The following is a 20,180-nucleotide window of genomic DNA, read 5'->3' as shown; positions in this document are numbered from 1 at the left end:
ATGAAGATTACTGTGAAATTCCCCTCTGCCACATTCCGGCACCTGTTCGGGTCAATGCACCTAACCAGCACGTCTTTCAGACTGTGGGAGGAAACCAGAGCACCCAGAGAAAAACCTGGAACACGTTGGAACCAGAGGAGGTGGTGGAAGCAGGCACATTAGCAACATTTAAGAGGCATCTGGATAGGTACATGAACCGGGAGGGAATAGAGGGATACAGTCCGAGTAAGAGCAGAAGGTTTTTTTTCGTAGTTTAGTTAAGGCATCATGATCGGCACAGGCTTGGAGGGCTGAAGGGCCTGTTCCTGTGCTGTACTTTTATTTGTTCTTTGACGTGGTACTAAAGACAAGGTTTCTAACATTATTGAGCACATTTACAGAAGGAAAACCATCACCAGACTCGCCCAGAGTCACCTTTGTGTGGCTCTGATTGGAAGTTTTGCCTCTGCCACCAAAGTCTTCTGCAGATGTCTGGGATCTGTGCAAACAGGGCTAGCGACTGTATTTTAACCAACCATCAGATTGCAGAATTGTTAATGTGCAGTGCAGGGTCTGAACCAGATGGTGTAAGTTAGAATGCTGAACTCAATGTCAAATTGGTTCAGATAGATAAACAGAGAGGGAAAGAATGATTGGATTAAGAGTGCAATAAAAAGAGACACAAGGAAAAAGTACAAAAAGAAGAAATTTCAATTAAGTTTTCAATCTCGAGCAGCAATGACCAAGTTATATTTATATAGCAGTCAATGTCCCAAGGCGCCTCACAGGAGCAGACTCGAATTCTGAGTAATAAAGTCGATGCAGCCATATTATTATTATTGTTTTGCATGTGTGGACTTCAGCTTCCACAATGTTTAAACACGAACAAGCTGGAGCGAATGAACAGTGCATGTTGTTAGTTAGACCAGCCCTGGGCTGTTAAATTTCCATATCGAAATGGTGCGGTGCCTTCTACAGAGTGTCTGGAAGCAGGGCAAGCGACTGTGTCTCTTTTCGACAGCAACGTCCAGATTTTTGCAACTAACTGTACATCTACGCTCGCCAGAAGTTGTTGCCATATTTTGTGAATAGATAATACTGAGCACTATTAGCCTAGGTTGGCTTGAAGGTAAAGTTTAAATAAAAGTTTATTTATTAGTCACAAGTAGGCTTACATTAACACTGCAATGAAGTTATTGTGAAAATCCCCTAGTGAAAATCTCCTGCGTCTGTTCGGGTAGACTGTGTGAGAATTTAGCATTGCGAGAATTGAGGTACATTCTGGCCCGAGGTTCTTTATCAGTCTGATGGACTAAAACATCAAAAAGGAAAGGTTGACCTCTTTCACATTCTAATGCAACAAAGCACAGTGAGTGTAGGCTTTGCAAAGGGAAGCTGTGAGATCCTCTGTAAGTGGTTAGTTTAGATGTCAGTTATTTAAAAAAAATAAATTGCTACTTAAATCCAAATTCCAATTTCCAATTGGATAGACACATTTTCAATCATGTACAGCCTTTTGATTTAATATTCTATGGCGTCAGTGATGGTGATTTCAAACTTCATCCATCCCTAATGCTATTAGTGAGTCGTTCTCGATCATTTTTTTGCAAAGTTGACAGTTCTAAATTTAAAATTTGTATGCATCTCCTGAACTCCATTCTTCAAACCCCTGCTCTTCATAGAATCCTACAGTACAGAAGGAGGCCATTCAGCCCATCGAGTCTGCACCGATCACAATCTCACGCAGGCCCTATTCCCATAACCCCACACATTTACCCGGCTAATCCCCCTGACATTAGGGTCACTTTAGCATGGCCAGTCAACCTAATCCGCACATCTTTGGACTGTGGGGGAAAACCGGAGCACCCGGAGGAAACCCACGCAGGCATGTGGAGAACGTGCAAACTCCACCAAGACAGTGACCCGAGGCCAGAATTGAACCCGGATCCCTGGTGCTGTGAGGCAGCAGTGCTAACCACTGTGCCACCAGTGGACCATGTTAAACATCACAGCTATCATCTATAATTGCACTCCAGATCTCAGCCTGAGCAAAACCACAGGAGATCTTTTTTTTTCCTTTCCAAGCATTATCACCTGCTCCTCCGCGAACCTCCACATGATATAATTATAGCAGGCAAACTCATTACAACTTCTTAGGTGGGTATGACCTTTTGGAGTTTTGGAATAGGCTGCAATTAGTTCATGGCTTTGAATAGCAATCAGGTGGTGTATTTCTAGCAAGCCACCACTCTTCACAGCTATCAGAACTCATGGATACTTGTCCCAATCCCTGTATAAAATGCAGTGTGGGAACAGGTGACTACTTGTGTCATTGCCCGTTGCTGCTAATTTGGTTCTCATTATCCTCTTATATGAAACGAAACTATGAAAAGACTTAAGATAGTCACGGTTATCACGAAACTGTGATTGTTAGAATGTTACTCCAGAGATGGGCCCGTAGATAATTAAACTGTTGCCTAGACCCAGTATCAAACCAGGTCCTTGCCATGGGGTTTTAACATTGACAGATTATAATCTGCTGTGTGCTTTAAGGAAATAATCATTTTTTGAGATGTGCTCATCACTCAACCAATGTTTCCCATCCGTGGTTGCCCTGAAGTGGTGGCGGTGCTGGGTTGCCTTCTTGAGCAGTGGAACTGATGTAACTGAGTGTCTTTCTGGGCTACTTCAGAAGGCAGTTAAGTGTCAATCATGCTGGCGTGAAACAGGAATCACACATAGGCCAGTGTGGGTAAGAATGGCATGTCCAGTCCCCAAAAAGTATGAATGGCCTATATGTGTTTTTCTGACTATCGACAACTTTGGCATTTCATTTACCGATCCCAGAATTTTATCTCCACGTTTGAGTTTTAAACCGTTTCGATTCCCAAACCGCAATGACGGGATTTGGACTCGCTAAGGGGGAACAGATTTAGGACTGAGTTGAGGAGGAACTTCTTCACGCAAAGGGTTGTGAATCTGTGGAATTCCCTGCCCAGTGAAGCAGTTGAGGCTATCTCATTGAATGTTTTTAAGGCAAGGATAGATAAATTTTTGAACAGTAAAGGAATTAAGGGTTATGGTGAGCGGGCGGGTAAGTGGAGTTGAGTCCACAAAAAGATCAGGCATGATCTTATTGAATGGCGGAACAGGCCCAAGGGGCCAAAGGGCCTACTCTTGTTCCTAGTTCTTATGTTCTCTGAATTATTATTGCAAGCCCCCCCTGTATTTCTACTCTGGTAACATAACCACTACCTGTGGATAGGTATATTTGAGTACAAAGTAGGGATGAGCCTCTTTTTTCCTTTGGTCTTTGCCATTACAGCTGTCTCACTTGATTCCTGGGGGGTTCATAGAATCATAGAAACCCTACAGTACAGAAAGAGGTCACTCGGCCCATCGAGTCCGCACCGACCACAATCCCACCCAGGCCCTCCCCCCATATTCCTACATAGGTGGATTGGCCATGCTCAGTTGCCCCTTAGTGTCAGGGCGATTAGCGGGGTAAATAAAGTTTAAGTTTATTTATTGTCACAAGTAGGTACGGTAGCACAGTGGTTAGCACTGCTACTTCACAGCTCCAGGGTCCCGGGTTCGATTCCCGGCTCGGGTCACTGTCTGTGTGGAGTTTGCACATTCTCCTCGTGTCTGCGTGGGTTTCCTCCGGGTGCTCCGGTTTCCTCCCACAGTCCAAAGATGTGCGGGTTAGGTTGATTGGCCAGGTTAAAAATTGCCCCTTAGAGTCCTGGGATGTGTAGGTTAGAGGGATTAGCGGGTAAAATATGTGGGGGTAGGGCCTGGGTGGGATTGTGGTCGGTGCAGACTCGATGGGCCGAATGGCCTCCTTCTGCACTGTAGGGTTTCTATGATTTCTACTTTCACACTGCAATGAAGTTACTGTGAAAATCCCCTAGTGTGGGGTTACGGGGAGCAGGTCTGGGTGGGATTGTTGCCAGTGCAGGATGGATGGGCCGAATGGCCTCTTTCTGTGGTTCTATGATTCTAGGTACTTGTTTTGTTTAGAGTAGACAGGAGCTCAATTCAAGGCATTAATGCAAAATACTGCGGATGCTGGAATCTGAAACAAAAACAGAAACTGCTGGAAAATCTCAGCAGGTCTGGCAGCATCTGTGGAGAGAGAATAGAGCCAAAGTTTCGAGTCCATGAGCTGTACAGAACCTTAGTCAGGCCTCATTTGGAATATTGTGTACAATTCTGGTCGCCACACTACCAAACTGCATATGGTTTTAGTTTAGGCAGGCATCATGATCGGCATGGGCCTGGAGGGCCGAAGGGCCTGTTCCTGTGCTGTACTGTTCTTTGTTCTTTGTTCAAGGCATAGCAGGCAGAAAATGTGTTCTATACTAATCAAACTTGCTGAACGTCTTGTGGGTTATTACAAACATGATCCACCCCCACCCCAATGATCGACCCTTTCTTTCTTTCAGTATTCGGAAGAGTTTGTTCAGTCGGCCTATCTGTCTCGTCGCCTTGCCTATTTCTGTGCCAGGAGGCTCTCTGTTCTTCTGAGTGAAAGCACGTCCAATCTGGTTCCTGCACATTCGCCTCACATGATCATTGGACCAAATACCGCTCCTCTGGCTGCTCCCAGCCCTGCTGCTCCTGCTGTAGTGATGAGTCCGGTGCAGTCGGCCTTCTCGGATTTCCATTCGTGCCCGCAGCATCGTCCTTTAGTTTATGGCCTGAGCTGCATGTTACAGGTGAGCGATTCCTCACTGTTTAACAAACTGAGTCACGGTGTTGTGACGATCGTGAATTTTCTTTTTTTGATTTTCTGCAGATTGCTTTTGGAAAAAACTAATTGCATTTGTTTAGGACAACGGGTGGATGGAAAGGGGGAAATTGCGTTGAAGCTGTGGTTAAGCTTTAGCTGCCAATCCCAGCCCTGGCCCATGGCTGGGGTTCTCCAGTCCCGCTGCAATAAATGGTGTTTTGGCTGAGCGCCAAATTCTCCCATCTCGCTGGCAGCGGTGGCAGGGCATACGGGACCGGAGAATTCCGGGGCCAAGGTGTTTTGTTTTTCAGAGGGTACGGGCGTCAGTCGCAAGGTGTTTATTGGCCATCCCTAGTTGCCTTTTGAGAAGGTGTCAGTGAGCTACTTTGAACCGCTGCAGAGTGTGTGGGGAAGGTACATTCAGTGCTGTTAGGGAGGGAGTTCAATCGCTGTAATGTTAGTTTGCAGATAACATCAGAACATAAGAACTAAGAGCAGGAGTAGACCATTTGGCCCCTCGAGCCTGCTCTGCCATTCAATAAGATCATGGCTAATCTTTTCGTGGACTCAGCCCCACTTACCCACCCGCTCACCATAACCCTTAATTCCTTTACTGTTCAAAAATCTATCTATCTTTGCCTTAAAAACATTCAGCAAGGTAATCTCAACTGATTCACTGGGCAGGGTATTCCACAGATTTGCAACCCTTTGTACGAAGAAGTTCCTCCACAACTCAGTCCTCAGTCTGCTCCCCCTTATTTTGAGATGTCCACACACCTCAATTAGATAGATATCCAATTCTCCCAGCTAGGAGTTAGTTCTGTGCCAATCCTACTGGGTAAATTTGTTTTGATTGCAGCTGAGAACAGTCACACAGTAATTTTTCTTTTGTAAAATTTGATGTCTGGGTGTGGGCGACACTGGCAAGGTTATAGCTATTGCTGTGACAAGTGGTAAGCCTTCTCCTTGAACCTCTTCTGTCCTTTTAGTGTGTGACAATTTTTTTTCGCACTGAATGGTTCCCTAGACTACTTCAGGGGACATTGCGCTAACAGCATACTGAGAGATTTTAGTCATGGACAGAACTGACAGGTTATCCTTTCCCTGAAGGCTATTAATTAATCATTTGGTTGGCGCGACAGTGTTGATCATTTTCCTGATGCTAGCCTATTAATTATCAGGTTTATTGAATTTGGTTTTATTGCCTGTCATAATGGAAATTGAACTCCCAGATTCTGGTTGCTTGCCAAGTGCTTTATTAAATACCCCACTTGTTAGTTTTACAAAGGGGGTCCAGTGAACCCCAAATACTCACTTGCTGAAATTTACAATGATGCAATAATAAAGTTGTATTTCAAAGCCCTGAAACACTCCGAGGGGAATTCTCTGGGAGTTTTGCCGCTCTCTGAACTTACTGAGGAAACTTGGAAGACCCCTCTCCCTTGATGAGGACTTCAGTGTTTATACTAAACAGAAGAGGAGTGAGACTATCTCCTCACACGTCCAGTCTGTGGTCAGACTAGACCCTGGAGTATGTAGGATGCCAAGTAATAGCATAACTATAGCCTTACGAATCCATAGAATTTGGTGCCTATTGTGTAAAAATGATTCCAGAGGAGAATGGGTGGTATGTGGGTTGCCAGTTCCCCTGTCTGCAGTTGGGAGGTTGGTTCAGATTTCAGACAGGATTTTTCCTTTCTCTCTCATGTATATGTGCGTTCTTGCTCTCGCTTTCTCTCACTCTCGAATTTGCCTTCTCTCCTTCCTTTCCTCGCTCTGAAAAAACTGACCAAATCTCAACTGGTTTCTTAAAGGGACAAGTCCGCAGACTGCCCGTGACCGAGCATTGAAATTAATAATCTCATCTGAAAGGGGCTGTTAAAATGCCTGATGTGTGAAACCAGACTGTAACACGGACACGGGGTAGCGAGCTATGATTTTGTAACTCACTTTCCATTACTTCGAAGTACTTGCTTCAAGTCTAAAAAAGCTTAAAACTTCAATTTTGTGTGAATTTTTAAAAAGATGTTATCACCCAGGCCAGAAACCCCAAGGTGGGTGTTTTATGAAGTTAGCCTGGACCCTAAGTTTTTTCATTTGAATTTGGCACGGGTGAGCATAAGATGTTTCACTCCAGGTATGATTCAAGTGACCCACTAAGGAGCTTTTATCAGACAAAGTTGATTTAAGAACACAATTAAAATATAACAAGATTTAGCATAACTTTTACCATCTTCAGCTTTGAGACACCTGCTGTGAACTGGATCTTTGATTTTGATTTGATTTATTATTGTCACAGGTATTAGCATACAGTGAAAAGTATTGCTTCCTGCGCTATACAGACAAAGCATACCATTCACAGAGAAGGAAACGAGAGAGTGCAGAATGTCGCGTTACAGTCATAGCTAGGGTATAGAGAAAGATCAATTTCATACGAAGTAGGTCCATTCAAAAGTCTGATGGCAGCAGTGAAGAAGCTGTTCTTGAGTCAGTTGGTACGTGACCTCAGGCTTTTGTATCTTCTTCCTGACGGAAGAAGGTGGAAGAGAGTGTGTCCGGGGTGCGTGGGGTCCTTAATTATGCTGGCTGCTTTTCTGAGGGGCAGCGGAAATGTAGATGAAGTTAATGGACAGGAGGCTGGTTTGTGTGGTGGACTGAGCTTTGTGTTCTGTGAATGTTGGATTAAAACTCTGAGGCTTCCCAGTCCTGGAACTTTCAGCACACCTCTGGAGAGAGAGTGACAGAAACCGATTGCTTTCTTCCGTTCGTGTCTTGCGAGCAACTCACAGGCAAGAGAATTTTCAACTCCAGTGAGAGGGAAAAACAAGACGCTGCTTTCTGTCTCACATTCGAACAGCATCTGAGAAAAATGAAACTAAAACCTTGGACTTTTCTGTGGGGGAGAAAAAAACTGACCCCAGGCAGCAAATGACCTGTCAATCATGCTCTTCCCAACAATTCCAAAAGGACCGTCCCAGGACACTGCATTAGGCCAATATAAATATAAACAACATGTCCATTATATTGCTTCAGTAACAATTAGAGGATACCGGCTGCAGACATTACGGCACCAGTAAAATTTTGCAAAGGAACTGCTTGAAAAACCTACAAAGAAACATGAGTAAACTACATTTCTTAAAGGCACAGTATCGTCACAAAGAACGAATGATCTGACATCAATCGTCATTATCGTAACTGCAATGAAAGGAAATGATGAACCGATACAACAATCCAGTGCCACATTTTAGAGCTTGTCAGAGTTATTTATAATACCACAGGGATTATGGTAATTGTGTTGACAAATTGGGCCATCCGAGTTTAGTGGAGCGATCTCCAAAGTCACTAGATTTCTATGGCTGGAATTCTCTGGCCGTTCACACTGGCAGGATTCTCCAGTCCCGTTGGCGGTGCACTCAATGCCATGGGTTTCCCGGCAGCGTGGGCTGGCTTCAATGGGAATTTCCATTGACAGCGGCGAGACCAGAAGATCCTCCTATCAGCAAACAGTGTGCTATCTCCCGCTGCCAAGAACAACACGGAGGGGAGGCCAGAGAATCTGACCCTATATCGTTTTTTTCCCGATATTGATTCATCAGCAAATTGGTTTGCTACTTGAGCTTTCAGAGGTTGTGACAAAGTTCAGAGGAATGTGTTGTTTGTACCTGCAGTGAGGCCCCCAGATGAAGAACTTGAAAGCCTCTATTAAGCTGGGTAGGATTGAGGATGGGAATCTGACAATGTGGACGTGACAGGAAACAAGTGTACAGGACAACCCAAGAAAGAAAAACTTCCAACATATTGAGTGGGATTAAAGAAAACAACACTTGCTGCTGAATAGATATTCCTGAAAAAGGTCTTGCACAAGTAGAGTGTACGACATGTTATTAAGAAGCAGGAATATTGGGAGTTTGAAATGGGGATAGAAAATGCTGCAAGGACAGCCAGAGGCCGATGAGAAAGTCAAGTTCATCTTTTGGGTGTGAGGGACCAGCTGTGTTTCAAACGTTTGCTACTTATCATCCTGCTTTCTAGCGTGTTGGACATGGCTCGGGGGGGTATAGTGGCCACCAGAAAGTTCTGGGTGCGAGTGCCCCCTCCCCCCCCACCTTCGGCGACTGAGCATAAAATCTGGACTCTGGGTTGCAAGTGTCTTTCAGAAGAGATGTTAAAATGAGGCCCTGAATCTCCCCTCAGGTGGCGTGAAAGATCCCACAGCATTAGTTTGAAGAAGACCCAGGAAGTTCTGTCCTGGCCTCAATCAACTGCAGTTTGGAAAACAACAGATTATCTAGCCGTTATCGCATTGTTGCTGTCAGACCTTGCTATGCATAAATTGCTGTTGCATTTATATTGTTATGAAATCCTTCCATGGGATGTGGGCCAGCGTTTGTTGCCCATTTCTAATTGCCCTTGGACTGAGTGGCTTGCTCAGCCATTTTAGAGGACAGTTAAGAGTCAACCACATTGCTGTGGCTTTGGAGTTAAATGTAGGCCTGACCGGGTAAGGATGGCAGATTTCTTTCCCTGAAGGACATTAGTGAACCAGATGGGTTTTTACAACAGTTGATAATAGTTTTGTGATCACCATTACTAAGGTTAGCTTTATATTCCAGGTTTTTTTTTCAATTGAATTTAAATTCCACCAGTTGAGATGGTGGGATTTGAACCCATGTCTCTAGGGCATTATCCTGCGTCTCTAGATTATTAATCTGCTGATGCTAGATCAGTTGCTCATTTTAAATCTGAGATAGATAAATTTTTGTCAAGCAAAGGTATTAAGGGATAGGGACCATAGGCAGGTCTATGGAGTTAAGCCATAGAACAGCCATGACCTAATTAAATGGCGGAACAGGCTCAAAGGGCTGGATGGTCTACTCCTGTTCCTGTGTTCCCCCTGACTGTACTTCAGAAAGGAATTAATTTGTTGTAATGTGCTTTGTAATGCCCTAAGGTTGTAAAAATTATGATACAAGTCCAGGTCCTTTCTTCTTAAGTACCTAAGAATACTTAAAGAAGTGGCCCTGGGAATAGTTGTTCCGTTGGTGGTTATTTTTCAAAATTCTTTGTACTGTGGACTGGTTCCTACAGATTGGAGGGTAGCTATTGTAAACCCGCTATTCAAAAAGGGAGGTAGAGAGAAAACAGGGGACTATAGACCGATGGGCCTAACATCAGTACTGAGGAAGTTGCTAGAGTCCATCGTCAAGGATTTCATAGCTCTGCATTTGGAAGGCAGTGGTATAATCAGACAAAGTCAGCATGGATTTACAAAGGGGAAATCATGCTTAAAGTATCTGTTGGAATTCTTTGAGGATGTAACTAGTAGAGTTGACCGAGGAGTGCCAGTGGATGTGGTTTATTTAGACTTTCAGAAGGCTTTCGACAAGATCTCACATTACAGACTACTATGTAAAGTTAAAGTGCATGGGATTGCAGGTAATGTCTTGAGATGGATGGAAAGCTGGTTAGCAGATAGGAAGCAAAGAGTTGGCATAAATGGGTCTTTTTCTGATTGGCAGTCAGTGACTAGTGGGGTTCCGCAGGGATCTGTGTGAGGACCCCAACTGTTCACATTATATATTTAATGATTTGGAAGAGGGAACTGAATGCATTATCTCCAAATTTACAGATGATACCAAGTTGGATGGGAGCGTGAGATCTGAGGAAGATGCAGAGATGCTTCAGTGTGATTTGGACAGGTTGAGCGTGTGGGCATCTGCATGGCAGATGCAGTATAATGTGGATACATGTCAGGTTATCCACTTTGGTAGCAATAATAGGAAGACAGATTATTACTTGAATGGGTATAAATTGAGAGAGGTGGATACTCAGTGAGACCTTGATGTCCTTGTGCATCAGTCGCTGAAAGTAAGCGTGCAGGTACAGCAGGAAGTAAAGAAGGCAAATGGTATGTTGGCCTTCAAAGTGAGAGGATTTAAGTATAAGAATAGGAATGTTTTGCTGCAATTGTATAGGGCGTTGGTGAGGTCACACCTGGAGTATTGTGTGCAGTTTTGGTGTCCTTATCTGAGGAAGGATGTCCTTGCAAGACAGGGAGTACAGCGAAGGTTTACCAGGCTGATTCCTGGGATGGCAGGTCTGTCATTTGAAGAAAGACTAAGTTGTTTAGGATTATATTCACTGGAGTTTAGAAGAGTGAGAGGGATCTCATAGAAACTTATAAAATTCTAACAGGGTTAGACAGGGTAAATTCAGAAAGAATATTGCCATTGGTGGGAGAGTCCAGAACTGGGGGTCATAGTTTGAGGATAAGTGGGTAAACCTTTTAGAACTGAGATGAGGAGAAATTTCTTTACCCAGAAAGTGCTGAATGTATGGGATTCACTGCCATATAATGGAGTTGAGGCCAAAACATTGTGTGATTTCAAGAAGAAATTAGATAGAGCTCTTGGGGGATCAAGGGATATGGCAGGAGGTTGGGATCAGGATATTGGATTTGATGATCAGCCAGGATCAAAATGAATGGTGGAACAAGCAGGAAGGGCCGAATGGCCTACTCCTGCTTCTAGTTTCTATGTTTCTCAGTTCTTGCCCCTTGACCTGTTATGAATTTTCCAGCATTCTCTCTCTTTCAAGCAAGCACTTGCGATTTGAGATATCAGAGGAATTTCAGAAGTGTGGAGCTGTGGCCCCATTCACAAATTAAATATTTACGCATCTCCTAACTTTGTTTTATCCTGGGCCTGTTTTAAAGTGTTTGGCAGTCACCCTCAAGGTCAGATGTGAACTCTCTTGTTTAAGCAAATATTTAGCTGCTATGATTGGGATGGCAGGAGCTAGGCTTAGTGTCGCTTGAGTCTACACCTGCCAATTCAACATGGCATTGCTCCTGTGTTTTGCTTAAAAATGTAGTTTGTGTGAATTGTGTAGTAAAGTTTTTTTTTAAAGTGTGAATTTTTTTAATACTTTCATGGGGATGTCATTGGTAAGGCCAGCATTTGTTGCGATAGATTTGTAGCTGAGCTCAGAGTTGAACAGGACATTGAGATAGTGCTGACCACTAGTCGAGTTGTTGGTATTTAGAAGTTTAAAGTTTATTTATTTGTCACAAGTAGGCTCACATTAACACTGCAATGAAGCTACTTGAAAATCCCCTAGTCGCCACACTCCGGTGCTTACACTGAGGGAGAATTCATTGCGGCCAATTCACCTAACTGGCACGTCTTTCGGCCTGTGGGAGGAAACCGGAGCACCTGGAGGAAACCCACGCAGACACGGGGGAGAACTTGCAGACTGTGACCCAAGCCAGGAATCAAACCCGTGTCCCTGGCGCTGTGAGGCAACAGTGCTAACCACTGTGCCACCGTGCCACCCTTTGAACTGAGTGGCTTGCTCAGCCATTTCAGAGGGTAGTTAATAATCAACCACATTGCTGTGGGTCTGGAGTCCCATGTGGGCCAGACCGGGGAAGGACAACATATTTTCCTCCTTAAAGGACATGAGTGACCCAAGTGGGTTTTTAACAGCAATCAATAATAGTTTCATGGTCACCATTATGCGATTAGCTTTCAATTCCAGATTTGTTAATCTGGAATTGCCATGGTGGGGCAACAGCCATGGTGGGGTTTGAACCCATGTCCCCAGAGCAGTGATCCGCACCTCTGGATTATCAGTCCTTTTATATTCATTCGTGGAACATGGGCGTCGCTGACTGGCCAACATTTATTGCCCATCCCTAGTTGCCCTTGGGGGACAGTTGAGAGTCAACAACATTGTCCACTGACATGACCACTCTTGCCACTGTCTCCCCCAATCTAACTGGAAATTAGTGACTGGAGCTGACACGAGTTAACATCTGGAATCCGTCACGACGAAGATCCGGTCTCAACAGCCCCGGGGTTGGTGAAGCATTAGCTTGAGGCCGGCTGCTTCCTCTGTGTAACAGGATTTTGATGAAGGGTCAGTCAGCTTGGCTGCTTGTCCACATCTCCTGCTCAGGCTAGAAAAGAAGTTGTTGGATGCCGTGTGCGGCAGGGAATGGAGCAGTGGGGGCAAGGAACAACCAGCTGCTTTTCTTCAAAAAGAAAATAAATTGCTTCCCTGCTCAATGTGGGAATTCTAACTTTCTGCAAAAGCACCATAGAAAGGTTGCAGCACAGAAGGAGGCTCCAGATTACTAGTTCAGTGACATTGCCACTGTTTCCCTGTGATACTGAGGGAATTACCCACCCGTCATACTTGTGCCAAGAGGCCTTTTGTGGTTAGCAGAAGTACAGCATGCCATGAAACACTGCGCCAAAGTGCCGACTTGGAGAGTGTGCACAGATCCCTGGAGTGAGTCTCACAGGATCCGCTCGGATGAGGAGGATCGCAACAGACACCTCCAGACGCTGAAAGATGCCCTCATAAGAACAGGATATGGCGCTTGACTCATCGATCGACAGTTCCGACGCGCCACAGCAAAAAACCGCACCGACCTCCTCAGAAGACAAACACGGGACATGGTGGACAGAGTACCCTTCATCATCCAGTACTTCCCCGGAGCGGAGAAGCTACGGCATCTCCTCCGGAGCCTTCAACATGTCATTGATGAAGATGAACATCTCGCCAAGGCCATCCCCACACCCCCACTTCTTGCCTCCAAACAACCACGCAACCTCAAACAGACCATTGTGCGCAACAAACTACCCAGCCTTCAGGAGAACAGTGACCACGACACCACACAACCCTGCCACAGCAACCTCTGCAAGACGTGCCGGATCATCGACACGGATGCCATCATCTCACGTGAGAACACCATCTAACAGGTACACGGCATTATTCTGTGAGACCTTGGTGGCACAGTGGGTAGCACAGTGGGTGGCACTGCTGCCTCATGGCGCCAGGGACCTGGGTTCGATTCCCGGCTTGGGTCACTGTCTGTGTGGAGTCTGCATGTTCTTCTCATGTCTGCGTGGGTTTCCTCCCACAGTCGAAAGATGTGAAGGTTAGGTGGATTGGCCATGCTAAATTGCCCCTTAGAGTTCCAAGATGTCTAGGTTCGATGGATTAGCCATGATAAATGTGCGGAGTTGCGGGAATAGGGCAGGGAAGAGGGCCTGGGGTCAGAGTTGGTGCAGACCTGATGGGCCGAATGGCCTCTACTGCACTCTTGTGATTCTATGATGAGTGGAAGTTGCTGCTGGTGTTTCCAAGTGTACCATTTCACAGGGTGTTGAATCCTGCTTGGTACCTTGCTCAGTTATTCCATTGTTCGTATAAAAACTGCTGGACAACTCAGCGACTCTGGCAGCATCGGCGGAGAGAGAAACAAGAGTTACCATTTCGAGTCCGTATCACTCATCTTCAGAGCTCTTGCATTTTCTATCTTATTTCAGATATCCATTAGACGCAGTATTTTGCTTTTGTCCATTCTTCCTGCCTAAAGTAGGCTTACATTAACACTGCAATCAAGTTACTGTGAAAATCCCCTAGTCGCCACACTCCAGTGCCTGTCCGGGTACACTGAGGGAGTCTTTCAGACTGTGGGAGGAAACCGGAGCACCCGGCGGAAACCCATGCAGACATTGGGAGAACTTGCAAACTCCACACAGACGGTGAACTAAGCCGGGAATCGAACCCAGGTCCCTGGCGCTGTGAGGCAGCAGTGCTAACCACTGTGCCACCGTGCCGCAGCTGGGTGTCAGGAGGGAAAGTGAGGATTTGCGCAATAATCATAGAACCCCTACAGTGCAAAAGGAGGCCATTCGGCCCATCGAGTCTGCACCAACCGCAATCCCATCCAGGCCCTATTCCCATAACCCCACATATTTAGCCCCCTGACACTAGGGGCAATTTAGCATGGCCAATCAACCTAATCTGCACATCTTTGGACTGTGGGAGGAAACCGGAGCACCCGGAGGAAACCCACGTTGACACGGGGAGAATGCGCAACCTCCACACAGACAGTGACCCGAGGCCGGAATTGAACACGGATCCCTGGCGCTGTGAGGCAACTGTGCCACCGTGCTGCCTCAAAAGTAAAGTAGCCATAGTCCCAAATGACCAGAGGCTGCTGTCCCTTTTGAGGTGGTGATCATCATCACCTGAGGTGAGAGGCAAGGCTGAGAAGGTGGGACTTCATGAAGAACCTCAGCTGCTGTGGGAATTGAATTCACGCTATTGACGTCACTCTGCATCACTAACCAGTTGTCCAACCAACTGAGCTAAACCAACCAACCAGTAAGCATTCCTCAGCTCCATTTTAGAAACCATAGAAACCCTACAGTGCAGAAGGAGGCCATTCGGCCCATCGAGTCTGCACCGACCACAATCCCACCCAGGCCCTACCCCCACATATTTACCCACTAATCCCTCTAACCTACACATCTCAGGACTCTAAGGGACAATTTTTTTAATCTGGCCAATCAACCTAACCCGCACATCTTTGGACTGTGGGAGGAAACCGGAGCACCCGGAGGAAACCCACGCAGACACGAGGAGAATGTGCAAACTCCACACAGACAGTGACCCGAGCCGGGAATCGAACCCGGGACCCTGGAGCTGTGAAGCAGCAGTGCTAACCACTGTGCTACCGTGCCGCCCATGTCTTGGCGCTCTGGCAGTGGACCTGTTGGAACCGGCAGGCAAGTTAACTTTCTTTTGCTTCTTTAGTCTCAGGTTGGATTCCATAGTTGAGTAGGCTGTGATCTGCTATACTATGGATGGCCACCAGGGAGATGGGATGTGAAAGGGTGAATCTCCCTCATAAAGAACCATTTAGACCTTTTAAAGCTTCTCTCATTGTTCCAGATCCTTTATAATAACAGACGAATGCCTTTTGAATGATTCCTCTGCTCCTGTCTTCCCTGAGGCTTCAGTAGGTCATAAATGTTGAAATAACAAAATTCTTCCCAACATTTATTTTTCTTTGCTTTCCAATCATTTATATTGTATCTTATTTCCTGGCTTCGATTGAATCTAGATAAGGTTTTCTAGGTTTATATCAACAATGCCATCTCTCCTTCTCTTCCCCTTTCTCCTTTCTGCTTTCAATTAATGTTTTTCACGTGGCTCATCCATTTATGTTATGGAAATAAAATAGAAAATGCTGGATAACGTTAACGGGCGGGATTTTCCAGCCTCGCTTGCCCCGAAACTGGAAAATCCCGCCAAGGTCAACGGAACTTTCCGTGGTCCGCCCCGCTCCGATTCACGTGGTGGGTGGAAGGGTAAAAATCGCCCCAACAGGTCTGGCAGTATCTGTGGACAGTTAGTAGTCTCACAACACCAGGTTAAAGTCCAACAGGACTTTAACCTGGTGTTGTGAGACTATTTATTGCGCCTACCCCAGTCCAACGCTGGCAACTCCACATTGTTAGTATCTGTGGAGAGAGAAACAGAGTTAAATTTGAGTCCCTATGACTCTTCAGAGCTAAAGAGAAGAATTGATTTCATACTGTTAGAGCAGGGTTGGAGCCGGTGACACAGCATAGGTCAGCGATAGGTGGTGGAGGCAGGTTCAATTGAAAAATTTGAACAAGGAATCAGGCCATCGTCTGAAAAGGAAGAATGTGCAGGGTTACAAGGAGAGGGTGCGAGAATGGCAGCAAATAAATGGCTCATTCGGCGAGACGGCACAGACACGACGGGCCAAATGGCCTTCCTCTGCACCGTGACAATCCTCTGTCTCTAGTGAGTGTTTGGAATAATGCAGGCCAAAACACCTGGAAAGCGTGTGCACAGGATGGCGTGGATGGATAGTGTTGGAATGTGGACTGGCTTCTCTATAATGAAGGACAGCAGAGGACAGAAATCAGCAATGAAAAATTGTTCATAGTGCCGTCAACCCTCAGAACTGGGACAGATGAAAGAGGAGACTAGACAGGAAGAGTTGGACTGTATGTTGATGGTGCAGAGGATACAGATTGAAAACTGAAGGCTTTGCTGGAGAATTACATCACCTTGCTGGAGTTGCATTTTTTTTTGCCACAGAAACAGATTGAGAAGTTCTATTAATCTTATTTTCCTATACTCGAAATGATTTACTTCATTAGGATATGCCTGTACTCGGTGACCTACATTGTCTTCTAGTCCAAAACAACATGGATATTTTCACTAAAACAAGCAAGATACTTCAGATGTTGAAATCTGAAAGAAGAACAGTGGTTAGCACTGCTGCCTCACAGTGCCAGGGACCCGGGTTCAATTCCGGCCTTGGATCACTACCTGTGTGGAGTTCGCACGTTCTCCCCGCGTCTGTATGGGTTTCCGCCGGGTGCTCCGGTTTCCTCCCACAGTCCAAAGATATCTGGGTTAGGTGCATTGACCATGCTAAATGAGTGTCAGGGGAATTAGCAGGGTAAATATGCAGTGTTATGGGAATAGGGCCTGGATGGGATTGTAGTTGGTGCAGGCTCGATGGGCCGAACGGCCTCTTTCTGCACTGTAGGATTCTATGTTTCTATGACTGTGTGTGTGTGTGTGTGTGTGTGTGTGTGTGTGGAGGGGGGTGGGGTGGGGGGGGTGGAGTTTCATGGAGCATGTGGCGTCACCAGTGTTGTGATGGGGGTGGAGGATGTTGTTTTGTTCTCATTAAGGCCTTTTTTGGGGAAAGAGAGAGAGAGAGACCAGAATTGAAGGAAATTTGCTCTTTCCAGTGACAGTATCGAACCTGTTGGCGTTTTTCTATTTTTATTTATGCGTTGATAAGAGGGGATGATTTCCGTCTAATTGGATCTCCCGGGAGTCTATCCCTTGCACATAAATACATTTCTGTTGAGGTTATTACATTGATTTTTCTTTTTGGCTGACATAAGAATCATGGAATCCGTACAGTGCAGGAGGAGGCCATTCGGCCCATCAAGCCAATTTCACAAAACTAAATACCGTCACACTTTCAAATCTCTAAAATCGCTCCGAGTTTGGGTTGATTTTACATGGTAGAATATTGTAACCGAGTTCACAAGGTTGAAATGACACAGGTTTTCAATGTGTTTTGCTTCTTCTTGTGACACTTGTTTCTTGAGGAAGGTCTTGTGGTGCAGTGGGTATTGTCCCCACCTCTTGAACCAGAAGCTCTGTGTTCGAGTCCTACTCCAGGACTTGATGGCAAAGGAGGGGAAAGTGTGTTCATATTGCGGCCAAACAAGTTAATTATCACACTCCAAATCCCCCTAACACACACCAATGGCAGGTGGTGAGAGTGGGAGAGATTCCTGTTCAGCCATGTGATGGAAAGAGTGTTGGAGACTCTACCATCACTATCCGTAGCTTCAGACTACAACACGCAACTCGGACAGAATTGTAAAACACCAATGGGGCGGCATCGTGACACAGTAATTAGCACTGCCTCACAGCACCAGGGACCCGGGTTCGATTCCTGACTTGGGTGACCATCTGTGTGGAGTTTGCATGTTCTCCCTGTGTCTGCATGGGATTCCTCCGGGTGCTCCGGTTTCCTCCCACACTCCAAAGATGTGCGGGTTAGGTTGATTGGTCATGCTAAATTGGCCCTTAGTGTCAGGGGGATTAGCAGGGTTAAGGGCCTGGGTGGGATTGTTGTTGGTGCAGGCTCGATGGGCCAAATGGCCTCCCTCTGCACTGTAGGGATTCTATGATTCATTCACTGGTCCTTCGGCCTTGATTAAATTTCAAAATAACATTTTGCTTCCCAAGATAACTGTCTCCCCTCTCTCCTGATCACAGGTGGTTGTCTGGTATCGTACTAGTTCAGTAAAGGCTAGCCTTTTACAATGTGGTAGGAGGGAGTGGCTTGGAGGCAGCCATGTTGGGCAATTTTACAATATCGCTCAGTGAGTGTATCTACCAGCATGTTCTTGCCTCCGGCCAATTTTCAGGGAAGCTGTTTCTGGTGGGCAATGGCTACCTACCTATCAAGGGCACTCTTCACAAACTGTCTGCAACTTGCCAGTTGGTGAGTAGAGGTGGCTTCCTGATGGAGCCACTGATACCCCATTTAAAATCTACCCTTCCCACTCTCCACAGCCGCGATTAACAGAGGGTCACAGTTGTGACTGCAAGCCATCCTGTGGAGAGTTGTGGCGCCATCTGATTTGTTTTTAGAGCTTTCAATTGTCCAGAGGGTACCTCCATCTTGAGTGGCAGTGCCCACCTGTCCAGGTGAGATGGTGCCTCGGACGCTCCAATTGGCTCTCCCAGCTGTGAGGCCTGCCCACTATCCTTAATTGGACAGGGCTTCCAGACCAGCCTCTTAATAGGCTGCATCCTTCAAAATCTCCTCAAGGGTTCCGCAGAGCCACCTTCTCGCTGGAATTCCGTCCCAGAGTTGGGATTAGGACTCTGGATCAAAAATTCAGCCCAAATGTTGATAGTCTATTTGGCCATGGGAATCATCACTTGTCCATATTGATGCTGCTGTGCATTTTCCAGCAACTCTTCATTGAATCCAAGGGTCACACTTTTCATTACCCTGCCCCCAAACCTGGTGGTTTTTTTTTAAACCTCCCTTAGCTGTTGCTCTGTTGGACATCAGTTTATTTTCCCTGTCTGCTGTGATTACGGGCAATTCACCCAGCCTTCTTAGGCAGCATGTTCCAAACGCACAACCCCTGCCAACTCGAAGGACAAGGGCAGCAGATTGATGAGAACGCCACCACATGGAAGTTCCCCTCCAAGCCACACACCATCTTGACTTGGAAAAATATCGCCGTTCATTCACTGTCGCTGGGTCAAAACCGTGGGACTAACAACACTGTGGGTGTACCTGCACCACATGAACAGCAGCGGTTCAAGAAGCCAGCTCACTCGCCACCTTAGAATCTCTACAGTGCAGAAGAGGCCTTCGGGTCTGCACTGATTCTCTGACAGAGTATCTTACCCCTGCCCACTCCCACACCCGATCCCAGTAACGTCGCACATTTACCACGGCCCGTCCATCTAACCTGCACATCTTTGGACTGTGGGAGGAAACCGGAGCACCCGGATGAAACCCACGCAGACCACGTGCCTTCCTCAGAACTTTCTCGAGGGCATTAAGGAGAGGCAATAAACGCTGGCCTGGCCAGCAAAGCCCACATCGCCGTGAATGAAGAAAAAAGAACGATTAGAGCATAGCCAACACACTCTCAAATCATCCAGAGCAACCCCTAGTCACAGCACGAGAACACAAATCCAAGCAAACTTTATGCAGAATTATTAGCAATTGGCTTAGTCCTCTGGCAGCAAAATAAATCAGAGTTTCAATCGAGAGATAGCTAAACACCGCGGTGGGACTGTAAATGAATGAGTTTTATTTCCTGGTAGTGCAGGGAGAGGGGAAGGGTGTTGCTGAGGTGAACGTCAGGCCACCTAACTCCCTTGCAGCATGAAGCCTGTGGATATGTTAACTAATTGCATTCTAATCAGTATTCTGTAACTTGATTTCTGTGTCTGTGCACTGCTGGAGAACAGAGATCCACTCCATCTGACGAAGGAGCTGTGCTCCGAAAGCTTATGGTATTTGCTACCAAATAAACCTGTTGGACTTTAACCTGGTGTTGTGAGA

At 46.1% G+C, this 20,180-nt stretch overlaps 1 protein-coding gene across 1 annotated transcript in view; it reads left to right on the top strand.

Annotated features, from left to right (window-relative positions):
• Positions 1 to 20,180, top strand: part of LOC144487108 (mediator of RNA polymerase II transcription subunit 12-like protein) — a 596,823-nt gene that overhangs the window by 77,724 nt on the left and 498,919 nt on the right. The window contains 1 exon segment of the mRNA XM_078205170.1: positions 4,428 to 4,700. Within this exon segment, the coding sequence (XP_078061296.1) occupies positions 4,428 to 4,700 (273 nt within the window).

Source organism: Mustelus asterias, chromosome 3 (assembly GCF_964213995.1).
Source record: "Mustelus asterias chromosome 3, sMusAst1.hap1.1, whole genome shotgun sequence".
NCBI classification, from domain to species: Eukaryota; Metazoa; Chordata; class Chondrichthyes; order Carcharhiniformes; family Triakidae; genus Mustelus; species Mustelus asterias.
The sequence above is the reverse complement of the archived record's forward strand: the minus strand, read 5'-3'. Positions and strand labels throughout refer to the sequence as shown.